The sequence below is a fragment of the Falco cherrug genome, chromosome 1 (genome assembly GCF_023634085.1).
Source record: "Falco cherrug isolate bFalChe1 chromosome 1, bFalChe1.pri, whole genome shotgun sequence".
NCBI classification, from domain to species: Eukaryota; Metazoa; Chordata; class Aves; order Falconiformes; family Falconidae; genus Falco; species Falco cherrug.
In genome coordinates this window covers 60,593,672-60,606,765 of record NC_073697.1, presented here as the reverse complement: position 1 = coordinate 60,606,765, position 13,094 = coordinate 60,593,672, and the positions used below count along the sequence as shown (strand labels likewise).

The window sequence follows — 13,094 nt, the reverse complement described above, 5'->3', positions numbered from 1 at the left end:
TGCTTCCTTGTAAAGGATAGCTGATGATTAGTGAACAATACTAAGGATTCATGAGGCCTGCACACTGACTGTTGTAATTCAATTAAAAAAAAAAAATCACCCTGAAAGTATAAGCATTTAGTTAAAAACATCAGAATGCAACAAGCTTCAGGTAAAATAACTATTCTGACAACGATTTGTATGTGTCTTGCAAATATGTGGAGGTGTATCAAAAAGAGTTTTTTAGTCACATATATGTTAAAAGGTGCATTTATAATCTTGTAAATAGTATAAGTAATGAGAATGAAATGAGTGAATAGTAATTTTCTTTTCATAGCATTCCCACTGTGATGTCAAATGCAGTTAATCAAGAATCCTCTGAATAGTTACAATATCTTAAAAATGGCTTCCAGTTTTTTTGTCACCATGATCATCAAAGTCCCTGGCTATTCTTTGTGGATAATACTGGAGTTTGCAGCCTGACTTCCAGGAAAGGGACTGAATGGAAACCCTAAGTTTTTCTAGCAACATCTGTGTTCAGTGGCCTCTTTTAAGGACTCTTGGTCTCACTGGAGGACTCTTGAAACCAGTTTCCTTGAGTATCAGGGCAGCCAGCTCCTCTTTTCATAATAACAGAAATGAAAAAAAAATATATTTAAAATCGTTTGAGGTTTCTGGAAAAAGACATTTTCAATATTTTTTTTTTCTTAAATATCCTTCATTCTAATTTGGAACAAAATGGAGGACGGCCCTGTGTTCTGTGGGGTTTCAGTGTTGGAAGTGCTTGTTTACAAGGAAGAAGTAGGAAGAGGGATAGAGAGAAGCTTGGCACATCCTTTTGCCTTCCCTTCTCCTCTTTGTGTATCTTACCTCTCGGCAGACCCAGTCTGACACAACTCTTTACCCATAGGCAGCAAGATCAATTACACCATTATTTTAATCTATAGAAATCTAGAAAGAGCTTACCAAGGCAATGTTTCATTGGTTTTATATTTGCAAAATGTTTGTTTTGGTTTTTTTTAAGTAACTGTATTCCTATGCTAACTGAAAGAAGCCACAGCTGATGTTGGCAAAACCATCATATATAAAAGTTAAATACTGGGGAGTATTGAATGATTTCTTGACCCCCAGGTGTAAAGATGCCAGTAAAGGGTAAATGAGTACCTGCTTTAGATGTGCGACCTCTAGTTGAGAGCATATTTTTCAATCCCCTGTTTTGGATACAAATTCCAAATTGGTAGAGGTTCATATCAATAGTTTTACTAAGTAGCATGGGTTGGAACCACTTCTTAAATACACATGAAGCAAATATGTTATTCACATCTGCACAGGGGAATCTTCTATTTCCTTCTATTATAAGAAATACCTTCTGCTAACCAGCAGAGCAAAATTAACATAGATAAATTATATCCCATGTGAATACAAGGGATGTGCAAAAGGTACATGAAATTTCTTAAAACCCAAAATGAAACCTTTTGGTTCATTTATTAAATTATTTACCTTAAATACAATCTAGGTCAGCTTGTAAACAGAAAATACGAAATGAAAAATAAATGTTTTTGCATTTCTGATGAGAAATATTTTAATACCTTCAAAGGAACATATTCAAGATATTTGAAGATTCCTTTTTTTAGCAATAATTCTTTAATAAATTCAACTCAAATTCATATAGCTTTGATCCTCTGAAATTTGTTTGGTTTTTTTTTTCACAAATTAAGCATTGATTAAAAAAAAAAGAAAAAAGCCCTTCTCTGCTCTGGATAGCTCATCTGTCTGTATCACATATAGTGTATTGACAGATTGTATTATTTAAAAACCCCTTTTTGAAAGCCTCTTCCCTGCAGTGTTGTATTTTCTGCCAAATAACAGCAGTAGGTACCTTCTCCATCATAGCTGTTTGTTGTATGGAAAAAAAAAAAAGAAAAAAGAAATTCTATGAATAGGGTTCCGTCATAGATGTAAATGCCACTGTGACAGACCATCAGTAAATCTGAAAGGAAAGCAAATTCTTGATATGCTATTGTAATAATGCAGTTTTCCTTGGAGGGATGGGTATTACAATGAGGAGGGTTACAATAACTTTATAGTAAAGATTAAAGCTTTCAGAAATGTGACAGAAAGAAAAATATTATAAACAGCTGCATATCAAACCTCATTTATCACCAAGCATTAAGGAAATAATCTCTCTATGTGTGTAGACTCTTGCATTTCCAGTAGCATGCTGCAGACTGTACAGTTAAGTCACTTTTCAGATGTAGATCATCCAAAGAACAATAAGAAAAGTAAGTTTGTAACTGTAAAACAGATTTAGGCATTACATTTTCCTAATAGATGGGTGGTGTTTTAAAAACTACGCCGCTATCTTCAACCATTCACTGACATTTCTACCACATTATTTGATTTCGGAAAGCTGCTCAAAAAAAATCTATTGTCTGAAAAGGAAATTTGTTCTCCACAGTGTGTAGAAGGCTGATACTAACTTCTTCTCAAGTTCAGAATTTAATTGCCTAAATATCTTCATTCCACCCAAACTGGAAGTCATTTATGTTAATATAGTTCATAAGAAACCATGATGAAACCAGGCAAAACTACTCTGTCATGTGTTTTGGAAAAATAAAGTTTATTCTTCAAACAAAATCATAGTTTCTTGAAAGATACATCTAAATCCATTTTTATTGTCAATTTCTTGAAAAATTTCAATCAAGTCTGGGGGTGGGTTTGATATTATGAAACCAGAAATATCTGTGACACTGCTAATACCCATCAATTCAATGTAATAAATGTAGTTAAGAGAAATTTAATCTTCATTATTATGAAATGACAGCTGAAAACACTGTGTTCATTTTCCTAGAAAGTAAGATATAAATCACAAAAATCTGCTGCTGAAAAAAAATATGCTGCTGATGGTTGTATCCAGTTGTTTAACATTTATACAATTCCGTTTCCTTTTAAATTCAGGGTAAAAACTCATTAAGGTGACAGAGTATTTTCAAAAGTCTAATTTCTAAGCTTTACCTTTTACATGGTTTCTAAAAGGTTTTGGAAGCTCTTTTTCTGCTGTCTTATACCCATCAGAAGTTCACAAATCATCGCTTGAAAAACACATGTACATGATTAAATAATTAATGATATTTGGATTCTTCCCGTGTGCAAAGAGCTGCAGAACCTTCTATTAACTTCTCCCTACAGGGTGTCAAAAAAAAAAAAAAAAAAAAAAGAAAAAAAGAAAATGGCAGAACAGAATAGTAACAGAAATATAGACTTTTCTGCTGCTTTTATCTATAAGTATCCCATGTATGCTTTTTTTTATACAGGTAGCTACAAATAGTGTTTTTCTCTATCTGGACACATGCTTTTAATAGTTTCATTTTGTGTTGCCAAATAATTGCTTTCCTTCCGCCACTCCCTGTTCTCTATTAAATGTCAGCGACATGTAACAAACAAATATTTCACAGACACCATCTCAATAACTTTGCATGCAAATGTGGCATTTTGGTTTCAAAATGATAATTCATAAGTATTCTGAACACTTAAAAAAATCAATAGTTCAAATACACTGAAATTCTCTTGTTCCATTGCTTGACAGCTTTTTCATTTGGCTTTTCTGTAGCAAATTTCTTGATAAAATATTTTTTCCTTTATACCTTTAGTACCTCATTATATTTTTGGATGGATGTGACCTAACACTCAAAATACAATTTGTTGAAGAAAGAAATACACTGTTTTCTTCAAGCTACTCATTCTAGACATTTCTACCATTAATATCTTTCATCTTACAAAAAACCTTTGTTCATGTAAAGTGGAACTGTGTTCTGCCATAATATTATTGTGTCATAAAGAGATTAAAAGATTTATCTCCGTCTTAACGGGGCTATGCGATAAGTCTAGAGCTGAATACAATTAGAATCCTTTTTTTTTTTTTCCCTAGTTCAATAGTTTTCATCCAATCATCTTTCCTAGTCAGTGTGTGAACACAACTTCTATGAAATCCTTGCATTAGTACTTCCCTTTCAAGAAAAACCTGTACAATACTGTGAGATAACACAGCTAAGAAAGTGTCATAGTTCTGCATCAAGGTCGTGGAGGATCGTGAGTATAGGACAGAAAGAAATTGAAAAACTGACAGTAGGACAGTAGCTGCTTTGAGGAAAGATACCAGAAGCCAGTGATATTTCTCTTAACCCTATTATAACAGGGTTAAAGAGCATAATGACTATTCTGAAGAAAAGAAAAAAATGTACAAAAACTGCACAATGATAGAGACATAACAGATTTTTTTTCTCTTCTTCATATATAGTGCTGCTAGACCTACAAGAAATATGAATGAACCTGTGAATACACTCATTCTAATCAGTTTTACATCATTATTTAAAACTTTTTATTTTCTTTTTATCTAGTTGAACTTTTGTCATTGGTCACTAAGCAGACTGTAGTTATTAACCTGGCATTACAGAAGCACTCACAGATGTGTGGATTTTTAAGTACCTATATTTCAGTATTAGTATAGTCAAGTAAATTGGGTAATAATGCCAGAAAGCATCACTAAGCAGAGAAGCTTATATCAGTATATGCTGAACTGTCTCAAACAGGAATAGATTTAAACATACTTTTTTTTTTCTTTGTCCAGTTCATAAAGTGTAGTGAGAGAACCACATGTATAACTAGTTTCTACTGCTTTACCATTCAAAACCTTTATATCTACATGCATTGTAGGTTTTGAGACTGAGTGGGTTTTGATGGTTGGATTCAGTGATTCTTTTTGTCTTTCAGACTTGAATCTCCTACGAGATCTTTGGTGATGGAAGCACCCAGAGGAGTGCAAGTCAATGCAGCTGCAGGAGACTTAAAGGCTACCTGTAGGAAAGAACTGCACTTACAGTCCACAGAAGGGGAGGTAAGTTACAGCTCTGCCCATTGTAATGCAAACAGTGTGAGGACAGTTTATTCTGCAGCAAGGTAAACATCACAGGAAGTGTTCTGCGTTTGCCTGTCTTAAAGTAATTTTGGTTTCGCTTGCTCAGTTATTAATACTTATCTGCTTTTTTCAAATATTTGAATCACTAAGTTTTATTCACAGTGAAATCTTGTTATATTAAAAATAATTCTTATCTATATTCATTTAACTAATAGTCAAGGAAAAAGCTAACCAGTCCTTCAGCGCATCCGTGGGATAGAGACAGCCAAGCAATAGTAGTAAAAAATTACTCTGGTTGAATCTGACAAACTAAGAAGAGAAGTTTGGATTAATTTGGATTTAAATTTCATTAAACAAATTCGTTCTACATGTGATTTTTTTTCCTTGAACTATTACTATCTCTGTAACAGAGACAGAGTACTTCAGTGGTATGTTCACGGTTTCATCAGTGTCTTGTTTCAGTGATCAGCCCAACATAAAAACATTTTGGTATAGATTCTTCATGTGTAAACCTGTGCAAACTCACGAAAATTATTTTAAATTGGGTCACTGGTTTCACTGGCAATCCTTGTACTGCAGAAACGCATGAAAGATTACTGGTATGAAAGCACTTTCATCTTCAATCCTTAAAATGATATAACATTAAAAAGACTTGAGCAAGGGTATCAAAGGCACTCAGATTGCTATTAGGCACTTTGGAGAAATGGATAGGTTTTCAAATTGTTCTCCATGGGACTTGCCAGGTTACAGCATTTTGTCTTTATGATTATGAAGACCAACTGGTTGTTTAATGTAGCTATCTTATTGGGAATGGAGCTTTTTAGAATTTTTTTGCCTTTTGTGCTTTATTATGTATTTTCTACCAAATGTTCCCCAATACTTTATGAACTATCCAAATAAACAACAACAAACAAAACCACCATTCACATCTGTGACAGATAATCCCCTGCAATGCACTCTTTGTATTACAATGTAGTCAGGAACAATTTTGGTCAATATGCTGCATCAAAAGTCTGTTTTGATAACATTTTTCTATTGATGCAAGTGTCTGTCCTGCATAATTAAAACACAACAATTTCATAATTCAGAGCCTCAAATATTTATATGCCAAATGCTCCATCTTATTTCTGAGTTTCTCCAAAAGCCAGCTCTTCCCGGTCTCTCATCTTTACTTACCACCTCTTCAAATATCAAGTCTTTGTTACTGTTTCCTAAAGTTGCTGAGGTAGCAGTAAGGACAATCTAATCCTCTTTTAACAGCAAATACTGTCCTCCATCCCCCTTGTCCTTTCTATTGGTATTTTTATTACAGGAGTTACAGCTTCCTGTAACCTTTTTTGCTTCTCCTCCATAAATCCAAACCTTACCCAGTCTAGTATGTTTCCTAATTTATTAACATAGTTTTTTCACCTGCAATGTATTTTTTTTCTTTCACTAAAACATAATATTCAAATGGAAATGAAAAAGCAAAAAATAAAACCAGACTGTTACCGTTCCTCAGTCCTGCATGATCCCTGAGGCAACGGTTGTATGTCTTGCTTTGGTACCATGCATCTGTGTGGTGCTTTGTACAAATATTTAATCTGTGAATTCATCAGTCATATTTTTTTTCTGTATCAACGCTGTGAGTTTATCGCATGACTTCTAATTTTTTTAAAGTATTTACTATGACTTACTGAAAAGGTAGTTTGGGAAATAATAGTCCTGTGACATCAGTTGGACTGTAAGAATGGGAACTCAAGAAAGGGTATAATGACTGTATTATGTATTATTCATAACTGGAATTCAATTCAGCATTAAATGTTTTGTAGGAGAAAAAGTGCCATTGTAAAGCAGACTTTGCTGAACTTCATATTAAAGATCATTATATTCCTCTACATGATAAATATTTTGCCTTCCTGTGATTTCCCACGTAGATGTTAGATTGATAGTTATCAGAGAGCAAGTTACCTACCTTTCCCCACTCTTTGCTGAGGAGCTGTTCTCTTCTGACAAAGTTCAGGGTCTAATTATCTCTTCAATACTTGCAATTCCAGTAAGATCTGTAAAGAACTGTTCCTGAAATCTCAAGAGAAATTCCATCCTGAGGTCTGACCAATGCCTTTATATTCTGCTATTTTATCTCTTACTACTAGAGAGGGTCAGAGCAAAATGCAAAATCCCTTTGGAAGGCTTATGACGAGTTTCCACAGCATCACTGATTGTGCAAAGTTACTGTGACCACATTAGGGAATTGCTGGACTAATTACAGCCTGGTGTGAGGAGCTAGGGCAAAGATCTGATGGATAAAATGTCTACATAACAGAATATCGATTGGTATCTTTGCTTACAGCCCAACAGATATACCACACATTACCAGACAGTATGGAAAAAAGTGTAAAGGGTTTATCATTACTCATTTTAAATAAAATACATTTTAAAACTAAACAAAGTATCCATGTCAAAAATAATTTTCATTTAGCCTCAAAATGTATGCTTTATCAGTCAGGTTTCTTTCATGAATAAAAGAATATTGTCTTTGTAAATTGGATCTGTGAGCCATTTTTATGATAAGACATTTCTTGTACTAGAAAAAGACAAGTTATTTGTATTATTCTCACACTAGTTAACTAAATTTAACTTATTAATTTTTGTAAGCTTATTTGTAAAGTCATCAAAGATATGTGAATTAATATTTTCCTTCTATAGCATAATTATTGCCCTGTTATGCCAGAAAATAGTTATGTGGAAACTGGAATCAACCACTTACAGCCATGTAGCAGAACATTATGATATTACTGTGGATTAATATATGAAACATATATTTTATTTTTATTTATGAATAAGTTAAGAATATTTTAAGAACATAAATGTGTTTATGAATACTTTTCTTCTAGCCTTATTTCTCATGCAGTATAATCTTCAGCCTCCCACATCATAAACTGAATGCCTCTGCAAGTATTCTGAATTCTGCTGTTTGATACGTTTTCTTTTTATTTACTGCAGTCTTATAATAATCCTTTTAGCCCTATTACGCATTATAATGTGTGATCCCAGACTGAATACTGGGGGCTGTAATTTAGACTCAGATTCCACTGCCCTTTATACAGCTCTTGAGCTTGCACCCTTGTGAGTTGAGGCATTAGCAGAATCCTTTGATTTAATTATAGCTTGGCATTTAATTGCGAACTATGTATTACTCTATAAATAAACTATAACCAATGGTTTAAAGCAGCAATCATTTACAAGAAAAATGAAATGTGAAGCCCCAGGCTCTAGCTGAATCTATTGGTTCATATAAGAAGAAAAAGAACATTTCTTGCCTGGAAATTCAGCACGATGACTGCTAGTTGATTACTACTACTTCTTTCACATATAAATACAATACAAAAGTACAGATCAGTTTTGAATTCTGTAGATACTAGATTTTGCTAGGCATGACAATATGTTAGAATTGAGCCTGAAACACATGATCATATAATGATAACAAGCTTAAAGGATCATTTGATATTGTCCACTCATTGGTCTAACAACTAATTTTGATGGTTTTGACAATATGCCACCCTTTGAAGGAGAAGGCTGCTAACTCACCTCAGCTCTTCTGAGTCTTATGCAGCTTCTATGTATTTTTGCAAGCAGCTTCTATGTAAGCTGGGCTCTGCACGATCATTGCATCTGATTGACTGTCAATGACCAAGTAAATGAAGGCAAAGCAACTCACAGAGGCTTCTGATTTTTACAAACATGTTCATACTAGTCAATCTGTCTGTGACCTTTTTCCCGTTTACTTTATGCCCTTGTATTTCCTTGTCAAATTAAACTCCTTCATAGTATCGTTTGTAGACTATATTTGGCTGTTTCTGGCATAATGAGGCTGATCCTTGGTGAGGCTTATAGCTGTCGTATTAAAAATGAGCAATACTTTAACAAAGTTTACTCAAAATCAGTGTAGCAGACAAGACACCAAGTTTATAGTTACCGTTTTAGCACAACACAGTTTACAAAGCATACTCCCAAGTTTATTTTGAAGAGACTAACAAATGCATAATTTACTAATATTTGATCTATATTCGTATCCAGTTCTCTTTGTAAGTCCAGGAGATGTATTTAACACAGAGATTAATACTTAATAAAACTTGACTAATCTTCACTTGTAAACCCAACCAACAGTACAATTTTAAGGCTTTGGGTTTGGTGGGATTTTTGTGGATTATTTTTATGTTCTGAAACAGGAAAAAAATATGGAATTTTTTAAAATTATCTAAATACATTGAACCAGAATTACCTTGTTCTTGTTCTGCAAGGTGCTTGCCATGACTACAGAGAAATAGCTGATCAAAGGCAGCAACATTTCATAGATTAGTTCAATTCAGCTGAGTTGTTTGTCTGAGATTAAATGTTTGCAAAGAAAAAACAAAATTAAACGTTTGATATGGATGAAGTGAGCTCAATAAAAAATAAGCAATGGCAGGCTCTAAAGCTCAAAGATCAACTGTTTATTCACCAAAAACTGTCTAAAAATTATGTGCTGCATTTTGTTATCACAGCCTTTTTGCATGGTATTAACCAGTTGACTTGTCACTGTTGTCTGGGAGGAAAGAGACTATTTAAAATAAAGGGAAATTTTCTCTGGTTTTTTTTTTAATTTTTGATTTCAAGAATTCTATTAAGATCTTTTGACATATAATAAAACTATTAAAATGCCATTCTCTTGTTAAACAAAAACTTTCATTTTCAATTTAAAACAATTATTAATGTGTAAGTTAATTTATAGTAAAAAATAATTTCTATGTGGAAGTCTACAACCAAAATGCAGCATTCCCAAACTACAAAAGCAAAGTGAACATTTTGTTCACGGGCAAATTTGGAAGACAAATGTCATTGACCATTTTATCAGAAAAATAAAAAGAAGTGACAATGAATAATTTATTATAGAAGTAAATTATTTCTCCATTAATATTACATTTTAATCTAGTTCTGATTTAAATGATAATTAATTAATAAGTTTTTGTACTTGGTAGACTAAGCACAAATATTCCAAATAGATTTATCTTTCTGGGTTGGGTACATAAATCACAAAGTTGTCACATCTGTCCCGCAACTGAATGAATTTTCAAAGACTTCTGATATCATGTAGACTTTTATTCTGCTAATCGTTATGTGCAAGGGCATTCCATAAGCACTGGAGCTTGTAAACTTCTACTGGTCAGTGTTCACAACAACCCCATTTGATCATCCCTAAAAATTATTTCCTTAATAGAAAGAATAAATATATCAGAAAATTTTTGCTTCAGTTGCCAGCCATCTAATTTGCACTGTGGTTATAACTCAGAAATTACAATGTGTGCTTGTGTTTGTTTAATATTATTTTACAAAAATCTGGACTTTAAGCAAAACATTACTCTCATAAACACTACTTCAGTAGTCAAAAGTCAAAACACATTCTTCCTATCAAACAGGTATAGAACACTTCACTAAGGTACAATGTTATATTTAACATATATATATATCAATGTTATATTGAACATGTGTGTGTGTGTGTGTTAGTTTTCGTATCGCTTTCAGTTGTCAGTAGTTCCAGGCATAACATGGAGGTGGGAATGAGAGCCATGTTAACAATAACAAAAGAAGAAATTTGCCAGGGTGCCTCTGTCAAGGTGTATCAGGTATAATCTTCAGAATGAGAAAATGATCCACATCAGACCATGCTTTGGCCCAAAGGTCTCATTTATCTTGTGGTCAATTGATCCTACTCTTATTTTCAGTACACAAATTGTACTAGATCTTTTGGTCTTCTCTGAATATTTAGTATATTCAGTTTCATCCCAGTCATCCCATTCATTTCACTGTTTAACAGTTCCTCGATACTATTAATCATTATGACAGATATGGTTCCAGATACCGTGCCAGCATATGTTTAGATTTTACAAGATATATGCTATCAAGTTAATATTTATGAATATTTTTTTCTTTGAACTATCTTTCAGATTTAATGAAAGCTAGTTTAGGTGAATGGTTTTAAAATTAATGTCAGAATCACAGATTAGAACACAGTAAGAACAAATAGCACATGTGAACTAAAGTACTTCAATTTATCCTACAGTTCATCTTCATCTAGAATGTTAAAACATACTGGCACATGAAAATTACATAGTTGAGTTTAGTGACCCAATCTATATAATCCTCTTTTTATGTATGCTTCTGATAGCATATGCAGAAGAGCAAAAAGTAGAGACAGAATCTTGCATTGTTATAATTTAGATTAATTCTGAAGAGCTTAAGGGAATCAGAAAGCTTTATATAGGGAGATGTCACTACCATGTCTCCTCATACTGGTTGATGAACACCAGCCTTTCAGCTTTCCTTTTTGTCCACATTTCCTCCAGTTTCCTGCCATTTCTTATCTACATTAGCCCTGGAATACGCCTTTGCAGTTCTGTAGAATTACCTGTCCAATCAAACTGTACATGGATACAGAAAACTCTTAAAAAATATAAGTCTGAAATCTTTCATTTGGCTTTATCAACTTAGCTTACCATCTCCTGTCCTGAGAAAGCTTAGTCAAGGACCCAGTGGAGAAAGTCTATACATGGCAGTTTCATGTCTCTGTATGAAATGGCTTGTAGGAATATTTGATTTTGTTACCTCATGCCTATACTTTGCCCACTGAAAGTTGTCTCCTTCTGATTTTAATTAGTCAGCGGGTCTACTTTTAAATATTATAGGGCTAATATATTTTTCTTGGCTCTAAGATGTGCAAGACAAAGCAATGTTCTAGGATTTCTAAACCTTAAACATTTAGACAAAATTATGCTGCTTAGTGCTCTGCTCTCCGTGAAACAGCATGTCTGTGAGTAGCTGCTGGCTTTTCCATTTTGTAATCTTTCCAAGAATGGATGAAAGAATTGTTTTTATTCTTGCCTATTTATCTGCTGAGGTGTGAGACTCGGAGCATGACTGTCTTGCATGGCCTTGATGTATATGAAGTATTGAATGGCTTATCTCGTACCTTTCACAGCACAAAAGATTAGAGAAAGACCACTATATAGGTGCTTCCATTAACTACTGTCATCTAGCAACAGTGTTCCCTGGGAACATAATACTGTTCCATTTTTTGTCTTGCTACTTCTTCCCTTCTCCTTAAACACCTCATAACATCAGGCAATAAGTAGTTTAAGTTTTACTGATGTTGGAGGACTTTTTGGACATGAATTTCAGTTTTTAGCAGATGATAGGAAGGGAGGGGCTATATCATGAAACTCTTCCCCTGAGATTCCTTATGTATTGGGCCACTGGGACGGCAGATTTGGACCCCTGCTTAACTATAGAAAGAATGTTGCATCTGTAAATTTAGCCTTTGTTTATAACTGCAACAGCATATATACATAGTAGCTTTCAATGCTGGCTTTAAGCCGTCTTTATTAATTTTCTTCATCTCGGGGTTCCCTAGCAATTAGCTATGGGAGTCTGTTTAAATTGCACAGCCTTCCCAGCTTTCTGCAAAGACGTAGAGCTTCTTAGGCTCACCACAGCAGATACACCCTCTCAAGAAGCTGCTTCAGTTTTTCTCAGACACTGTACCCTGGTATCCACATTGCTCACCAGATGTTCTGGGATGTGTGCTGGGACAGGACCTGATACCTACCACTCAAGATTATGATACCAGGAAAACCTGGATTGATCTACATCACACTGTGAAATTTGTAAACACCAGTGGAAAGGCGTGCCCAGCTATGATTAAAAAGATCATTTAATTTAATGAGCAAAATAACTGAATTACATTGTATTGTAATGCATGCTGGAGTAACGTCCACTGGATGCAAGGCTTAGAGCATTACCCTATAGAACATCTGCAATGAGGAGTTGCAGAAGCATAGCTGTCCTGATGTAAACACATAAAAATATTGAGCTCCTAGAAAATTATAATAAAGTTCAAAAGATTTAAATCTAGCCTGATCTCAGACACACATGCCCTCTATTTTTTTCTGAGTTAATTCTTGTTTGAATTGAGACACATCTTTTAGAACCCATTTGATTTTGGTTTACAGATTTCTCATGATCCTTCCCCATCACCACTGCACCTAAAGTGTTAAAATGGACAATCACGCATTCTGACAAAAGTACAGATAGCTAATCTTGTTGTTTGATTTCCTTACATGTATGTCTTCTACACTGAAGTGTCTTTTATTATCACATATATAATATTCTGATACCTCCTGCT

At 34.0% G+C, this 13,094-nt stretch overlaps 1 protein-coding gene across 2 annotated transcripts in view; it reads left to right on the top strand.

The window, feature by feature from the left end:
- The window catches only part of SGCZ (sarcoglycan zeta), a 222,859-nt gene that overhangs the window by 204,747 nt on the left and 5,018 nt on the right, over positions 1-13,094 (top strand). For both annotated transcript variants that reach the window (XM_027797355.2, XM_005433614.3), the window contains one exon: positions 4,750-4,873. In XM_027797355.2, the coding sequence (XP_027653156.1) occupies positions 4,750-4,873 (124 nt within the window). The remainder of the gene's footprint in view (positions 1-4,749; positions 4,874-13,094) is intronic.